General features: G+C 50.0%; 1 protein-coding gene across 3 annotated transcripts; it reads right to left on the bottom strand.

Moving 5' to 3' along the window:
- Positions 1-407: 407 nt before the first annotated feature.
- On the bottom strand, positions 408-7862 carry Treml1 (triggering receptor expressed on myeloid cells like 1). Of its 3 annotated transcripts, none has more exons than XM_021149751.1 (6): positions 7802-7862; positions 7318-7650; positions 2575-2728; positions 1994-2079; positions 1525-1577; positions 408-961 (listed from the first exon to the last, which is right to left on the bottom strand). In XM_021149751.1, exons 1-6 carry the CDS (start codon positions 7845-7847, stop codon positions 665-667), a joined length of 969 nt encoding a protein of 322 aa, XP_021005410.1. In that variant the 5' UTR covers positions 7848-7862; the 3' UTR covers positions 408-664. The 3 variants fall into 3 exon arrangements, with proteins under 3 accessions (XP_021005410.1, XP_021005411.1, XP_021005412.1); XM_021149752.1 differs by having other exon boundaries at positions 2590-2728; XM_021149753.1 differs by having other exon boundaries at positions 408-858; positions 2590-2728.
- Positions 7863-8381: the final 519 nt, after the last annotated feature.

The following is an 8381-nucleotide window of genomic DNA, read 5'->3' as shown; positions in this document are numbered from 1 at the left end:
AACATCCACCTAGAAAGCTCTCGTGCCCCAGGAGATGCTGGCAATCTGAGTTCTGAGGAGGTGGAAAAAGGAGGGTCCTTGGGCTTCTCTGCCCAACCAGCCCAGCTTAATTAGCCCTGAGTAGTGAAAGACCTTGTTCCAAAAAGTAAGGAGAGTGACATTGACCTCTGGATGCATACACACACACACACACACACTCATACATACACACACACACACTCTCTCGTAACACACGTATACACTCATACACACACCTGCACGTGTTCACATACACACACACACACTTACCCTCTCGAACACACTTACATACACATGCACACACATGCATACACACTTATACACACACATGCACGCACACACATGTGCACTTACATACACACACATGTACTCACACATGCAGGAAGAGCTTATATATCCTCTAGGTTTATTTAGCCAATATGTAATGACGGCAGACCCAGCACCAGGAAGCAGCAGAAAAGAATTCTTCCCCCAAACACCTCAATCATACCGGGGCACCACTTCCTGAGTGCACCAAACCAAGATACTAGATTGGAGCCCTGAGTCACCAGCCGCTGACATACTCTGGGCATAAGACGCAGAGCTAGTTGGACGAGCTGCAGAGAATTCCCCAGGGGTGATCCCAAGAGTAATAAATTAAAGTGTACTATTTACTGGGTGGACTTTGACTGTTTGGTGGGTCCTGAACTGGCTCACAGGAGGCTATTTTACCTTTGTCCCCTCCTGGGAAGACAACTGTGGCATATGTCACAGACTTGGAAGACATCAGAACCTTAGGAGGCAGAGGGGGCTGTGAGGGTGGAGCCGGGGGTTCCCTTGATGGTGGATCAAGAGAGGAGCCTGTGTAGATAGAGTCAAAGGAAGGCGGTGAGTCGAGCCTCACATGTGGTATGTCCGAGGGTAGTCCCGCGTCACTGCTATGATGGGCTGCTGAGGAAGGGTCCTGGAATAAAAATGCAGGCAAGTCACACAAAGTCACTCTGCCTGAGTTCCCTTGGGAAGCCTGAGATCATAACGGACCCACTGTAGCAATCCCAATGTACCAAAGGGAGGAGGGGACATTGCTTTGGCCAGGAATGGTGGCATGTACTCATACATACACAAATGCACGCACATTTAATCCCTGTATCGAAAGAGTTCAGGTTCTGTCTGGTCTACATAGTGAGTTCCAGGCTGGCTAACGGTACTTAGTGAGATCCTGTCTGAAACACAAAACAACAAAACCTGGGGGTGGTCTTTAGTCACAGCACGTATGGGGTAGAGGCAGGTGGTTGTCCATGACTTTGAGGCCAGCCTGGTCTACATAGTAAGCTGTAGGCCATCTAAGTATGAGACCCTGTCTCATTAAAAAAGAAAAAAAACGTGGAGTGGGGTGTTTTGAAGACATCCTAAGCCCCAAGGTACTCCCTAGAAAGTATCCCAAGGTATTTCCCCAGGAAGGGGAGGGTCTTCCCCGCCCACCTATCAGTAGTGTGATGGCTAAGGGAATCTGCAAAGGTCTCTTACCATTCCTGAAACGCCAGTGCTCTGGGACGGGCCACAGACAACAAGCCTGTTCCCTGGCAACAGAGGACAATAGTACAATAGTCTAGTCGCTTGCAGAGTAGCTCCAAGCTTCTCCAAACCTTAGCAAGTGCACAACCACTTTCTCCACTCCAGTCTCTAACCCTCTACCCCTCCACCCCTCCACTCCTCACCCCACAGGCTTGTCCTACCTCCCTGCCCATTGCCTGCCTCTCCAGCTGCCTCAACCCTAACCTGACCCCCTGGAACTATACTCTTCCTTCCATCCTTTCTCTCCGATCCTACTCCACACTCTTAACCAGCTCCCTCAGGCCTGCCCTAGCCAATCCCCTTCCTGTTCTTCCCATCAGCCGCTGGAATTCCAGCAAGGTTTTTAAGTGAGAAACACGCCCTAGACTCCTGGCCTCGTCTTCAAAACTTGAGCTGATGGAGGAGGTGGGTGGCTACCTACCTTTCTTCCTGGCCATCACAGCAAATATCACCACAGCCACCACCACCAGGGCCAACAGGAGCACAGCACCCCAGATCAGGGGAATACTGAGAGACACAAAGAGATAGATAGGCTGGTTTAGCCCTGGGCCTTAAGGGAAGCTGCCAAGCAAGAGCTCCGGGGTAGTGGGAGAAACAGCCACTTTCTTCGGGACCCATAATTGTGAGGAGATGGAATGGAAGAAGGAGGCCGGGCCCAGATGGGAGAGAGGAGAGACAAACTTTTATAGTACCTTTGTTAGAGATCGACCAGAGTGAAGGGACCGTTACTGAAATGGATAGATGTCGATCTGTCTGCTGACGGGAAGGTCACTAGCAGTGGGATGAGCTAGCAGTGATTTGAATTGAGACAACTTTAAAAGTTTTACTTGTGTATGTCTGTGGAGCCACAGGCTGCTTTTAACTGCTGGGGATGAAACTGTCCAGAGCAAAAGCAGCAAGTGTTCCTAACTGCTGAGCCATCTGTCCAGCCCTCCATCTGACTGACACCACAGGTCAAAACCAGTTTATGTTTAGTGCCCAGTTCCCCTTAGCCCCCCATACCACTGCTTCTGACACCTGTTCTCTCGACGTCTGAACTCGTGAGGACCAGCACTCGAGGAAGGGTCCAAGGAGGGGTCCTCGAGCAGACTTCCGGTTCCGATTCTATAGGTTTCTTTCTCGTCCTCTGCTTCCTCCCTCTCTCTTGGGCCAGGGACTGAGCCAGAAGGAAACATTTAGTGAGTGTATAGCCCTTGTGGAGAGGCTTTTCTTTTTCTTTTTTTTTTTTTTTTTTTTGGTTTTTCGAGACAGGGTTTCTCTGTGTAGCCCTGGCTGTCCTGGAACTCACTTTGTAGACCAGGCTGGCCTCGAACTCAGAAATCCGCCTGCCTCTGCCTCCCAAGTGCTGGGATTAAAGGCGTGCGCCACCACGCCCGGCTGTGGAGAGGCTTTTCACAGCCTGTTAAGATCTGGAAAATGAGATACCCCCTCCCCGCACCCTCCCTGGAAAGGCAGACAGACTGGGAACAGACCATTCCTCACTCTGTGAGTTAGGAAATAGCTTCCTCTCTTGGTATCTCTGTCTGGTTGTAAACATAGCCATTGCCCTTCTACCACCAGTTCCCACCCATGGCTCCCGACATTTCTTCATCTCTGCCAACTCCATCCTACACAGGTATGTCTCCAGTTTAACCACACTATGTCCAACCATCACTGTATGGTCTTGTATCTCCTTCTCATCCCAGAATAGATTCTCTTGTTGTCATCCTCAATGTCAACCTTGCTCTTGGCTCTCACAGACCTACAGTGAGGACCTCCTCCCATCTATCTGCGGCCCTGTGACCTCATCTTCAAGCTGATAGGATCCCATCCTGAGCTGCCCTCAGGATTTACAAGGATTCTGGCTCAGCATTAATGGGAGGCAAGGCCCAATGATCTTTCTGATAACCCAGCTAGTACCTGGGTTCCAATGGGATAGCTTCTGCCAGTCCTACAGTGTCTTAATGTTGGTTGCAGGATACAGTGGTGTGTTCCTGAGGGTAGGTTTTGAGGCTTCAAAGGTCCATGTTCCTCTCTCTCCCTCTCCTTCTCCCCCTCTGCTCCTCCCCCTCCCCCTCTCCCCCCTCCCTCTCTCTGCCTTGAGCTTAAGGGTCAGGATGCTCAGGCAGACCCTGCTCTCAGCTACTGCTCCAGTGCCATGCCTTCTTGACTGCTGCCTTGTTTACCACCATGATAGTCATGGACTCTGCCTAGAACTGTAAGCCCCCAATAAAACTCTGTTTTCCCACCCTGTAAGCTGATGTCTCATCACACCAATAGAAAATTAACTAAGCTACCCTCTGAGACTAAATGTTTGCCTGAGGGACAGGCTATTCCCTCCCTGGGCACCCACATGCTCTACCCACCTGCCTGGGCATTCCTTTTCTGCAGCACCTGCCCCACTGCAGTGAGAGGAGCTCCAGGTACTTGCTCCATCATCCTTCCTCCCTCATCGCCCCTCCCAGCCACACTGGTATTGTTACCATCTGTCTTTTATGGAGTTAGAACCTGGAGTTGCATCAGGTAGAGTAGAGCATAACTGTGATCCCAGCATTTGGGATGCAGAGGATCTTATCAAGTTTGAGGCCATTGAGGTCTGTGTGAGTTTCAGATTAGTCGGGGTTACATAGAGCATGTCTTTAAGAGTTAAAAAGGGGTTGGGGAAATGGCTCAGTGGATAAAGAGCCTGCCACGAAAGCATGAAGAGCTAAAGTTGGATCACTAGCACTGTGTACAAGCCAGACATAAAGCACACGTCTGTAACTCCAGTACTGGGAGCGGGTATGGATGGACACAGGAGAGTCCCTGTAACTTATTGACCAGCCAGCCCAGCAGAGCTCCAGGTTCCCCGAGAGACCCTGTCTCCAAAAATAAAGTGGAGAGCAAGAAGTCCAACACCGACCTTTTCCTCCACATCCACACATGCATACATGCATGCACACATCTACAAGAGCATGTATGCAGACCACACATGCACAAGAAAGAGGAAAAAGTAAAACAAGGCAAACCCTCAGCATGTCAAGGATGCGGGATCCTGAGAAGGATTCATGTTAGCCAGCATCCGCTTACTGTGTGAAAGGATGGCCATGGGCCAGCAAGTACAGGGGCTCCCTGCCAAGCCTGACAGCCTCAGTTTAAACTCCAGAGCCCGGAAGGTGAAGGAGAGAATCAGCTCTCACCAATGTCTTCTTACCTCTACACATGCACTGTGGCACGTGTGTGTGCGCACGAGCCCACACACACACACACACAGACACACAGACACACAGACAGACAGACAGACAGACAGACAGACAGACAGACAGAGACAGGTGAAGTTCTAAATAATCACCATGGAGTAAATGTAAACGTGAACCAACAACATTCTGACCCACCCCTCTTACTTATCCAGGAAAAACAAAAAATAAAATAAAATAACGAGAATGACTTTACAGTAAGGGATTAGACCTAAGTTACAGCTCACAAAAGATGAAAGGTGCCATTATCTAAAAGGCATCCGTCACCTCCAGCCTTCTCCCTCCAGAGCAGATTTTGTTTTAGTTCATTTTTATTATTTTATGTTATGTGTCTGCATGTTTTGCCTGCATGTGTGTGCACACAATGTGTGTGCCTGGTGCCCAAGGGGGCCAGAAGAGGATATTGAGTCCCCTGAAACTGGAGCTTCAGAAGACTCTGAGCTGCTGGGTGGGTTCTGGGAATCAAATCTAGGTCCTCTGGGAAACAGCCAGCTCCGTTAGCCACTGCACCATCTCTCCAGACCCCTAAAAATAGACATCTATTTTTAAATTGCATTTTTATTTTAATAAACACCTAAAAAGATGTGAGCTATGAGGATATTGCAAAAGCAATATGCTTTCTATATTAAGGTTGCCTAATGAGTTTACACATTAATGTATTTAATATTAATGTATAAATATTAGATTTAAATAATCTTAATTTTTTATTTAAAATGTAAAAATAAACCTCCAATTTTAAAACCTGAATGGAATCAAGCACAGCATTGCACACCTATAATTCTTACATTCAGGAAGACGAGTTCACGAGATCAGGATGATCATGAGTTCAAGGCCAGCCTGGACTATATAAATGGGTTCTAGACCAGTTTGGGTTACAAAGTGAAACTTCTAAAACAGACAAACAAATCCTGCATGAGTTGAAGGCCAAAGCAGGAACTAGTGGATCCCACCTGTAGGTCAGATGTAGGGCCATGAAAGGCAGCCTGGTACCTGGTTGAGCTAAGGTTGGAAACCCCGGTGACCCTGAGGAACAGCAGGCATTTTTCCTGGTTCCCAGACACTAGGCTCCTGACACGAGGCTGCATCCCTCCATAGATTTGTGGCCATTACTCACATAAGGGCAATGTCCCAAGCCTCCTCCACAGGTAGAGGACGTGACCTGTGGTCATGTAGCCTCAAGACACATCTCCATTTTAATGAGGTACCTAAAGGCCTGGAGGCTTAGCCAATAAACTCTCCTTTCCAGACACTCCTCCCTGTAAAAGGTATTTAACCTCATGCCCACCCCTGAGAAAGTGGGGTATGGTTTTATTTATCCACTTTCCACCATGACAATAAATGTCTTAAAACCATGGACTGCCTCTTTTTGTAGGGATCCACAGTGGGGAGCAATGGAACAGGCCATCTAATCTCCCACAGAAGGTCTCTCAGCGCTCCCAGCTACAGCTTCCACCAAGCCAAGCTAGGTGCCTACAAACCAAGGACTCTATCCCCGTGGGATCCAGCTGGAGGACCCTCTTTCCCCTTTGGCCCTGGGCTAGATCCAGCCTGTGGGTCCCATTCCATTCTCAACTCTTCTGTGGCTCCCAGCGGCACCTGGGTGCCCAAGAGCCTGAGCACCAGACAACCCTGGCCTCCTTGCAGGTTCAAGGACCCCAGAGCCAGTTCTGGCTGTTCCCAGAACCTCAGGCTGAGCTCCCCTACCCTTGGAGCAGTGTCCCACAGCTTCTCCATAGCCTGACACTCACCGGGCACCTGTGTGGGGTAAGTGCAGTCAAAACTCCCGTATCCCACCTCCCCAAGTACCCGAGCCCTGTGGTTGAGTGGACTCGGGACCCCTTAACCCTACAGTCAGGCCCTTACTAAACTATGTTAAGATAAACTTTAAATCATGAAAGGAAGGCAGGGCTGGAGAAATGGCTCAGTGGGCAAGGGTGAGGTCCTGAGTTCAGATCCCTCATACTCACATAAAAATGCTGCATCTGGAACCCCAGTGCTGGAAGCTACAGATAGGCAAACCCCTATATGGCCAGCCAGTCTACCCAAAGTAGGGAGCTTCAGGTTTAGTGAGAGACACTCTCTCAAGGTGATTAGGTAGACCATGATAGAACAGGACATCTGTGACTGTATGGGTGTTACATGGACGGACACACACACACACTCTGGAAGGCACAAAAATTAATTTCTGTTAATATGCTTGAAGTTCCTGTAAAGTAAAACAAAGATAGAATGGGAGAGTTGGAGGAAGACATGGTGCCTTGGATATGCTGTGACAGAAAGCTACTGTCAGGGAGAGAGAGAGAGAGAGAGAGAGAGAGAGAGAGAGAGAGAGAGAGAGAGAGAGAGAGGGCTGCTTAGCTACTTATCTTCAGCCTCCCAAACAGTTCCGTTGCCACTCAGCACAGACGAGCTGTCAAAATGATATCTCACCCCAACGCCTTCCTAGTGGGCCCCACACCCCAAAGCTCCAAAGAGCCCCCATCACAGATCATCCTTCTGCCTACAGTGGGGGCAGCTTAGGGTAACTCACCTGGTGGAAGCACTAACAGGGAGACCCTGTGCAGGGTCTGGGGTCCTGCAGCTCCCTCCACCACACAACCATACTCCCCTGTGTCCTCCTCCTGCAGGGTCACCATTTCCACCTGCAGGAGCCCCCCACCCAGGTCAGTGAGGAATATGCGCCCATTTCCCGGAGCTCTTCGGTCCACCGCTGAGGTCACTAGTGGGTGGCAGTCTTCCTGCAAGAACTGGCACCACAACTTGAGAGCCCTCACATCCTGGAGCCGGTAGTGGCACTGCACTAGAATGGATGACCCCACCGGTGCCTGTAACACCTCGGGATGACTGTCAGCTGAGCCTTGGTCTGCGGAAGGAAAAGATGTGGGAGTGAGGGTTGGATAGAAGCAAGCATGGTTCCTAGCCCACTCCCCCACATAGGGACTTGGGGATCCAGAGGGGGTAGCTATGGCATCTGTGATACTGGTGAAGGAGGCATGGCTACATCTGCACCTTACCTGCTAGTCCCAGGAGCAGCAGCAGCAGTAGCAGGTAGCAGTCCATGGCTGGGCAGTAGTAGGTTCTGAGGGTGGCCTCCTCTCTAAAACTGCAGGCCCCTGGGGGCAGGAAACATCTGTCTCATACAGTCACGTGGGCGCTCCAGCTATCCAGAGAGGCCGACAGTTACACTGGGAAATGTTACAGGGAACTTTTCCATAGATTTCTTGGCTCAAGGTTCAGAAGGCCCTGAGAGACGGGTAGGCAAGTGAGGGAGAGGTTGGAAGAAGCGGGTCTGATAACCCACCAAAGAGAATGGAGAGAGGACCCAGCAACCAGAGGGCAGGAGAATAAGGAGAGTTAATCTTCAGTCTTCTACACAGATCCAAAGAAAGAGCCAGGAGGGAGAAAATTAAGAGCTGTCCATGTGGCCCAGGGCCATCTGATTCTCAAGTCTTTATGGGTAATTCTCCCGTCCTGGCTCTACTTATACACATACCACCCCAGCTCCCAGGGGACCCCTCACTCCCTCACCACAACCTCTTCCCTAGAAACCCCTGGACCTGTCTTTGCCTGTGTCTTTCAAACCCACCCCCTCAG

This window comes from Mus caroli, chromosome 17 (genome assembly GCF_900094665.2).
Source record: "Mus caroli chromosome 17, CAROLI_EIJ_v1.1, whole genome shotgun sequence".
In the NCBI taxonomy this organism is placed as follows: Eukaryota; Metazoa; Chordata; class Mammalia; order Rodentia; family Muridae; genus Mus; species Mus caroli.
The sequence above is the reverse complement of the archived record's forward strand: the minus strand, read 5'-3'. Positions and strand labels throughout refer to the sequence as shown.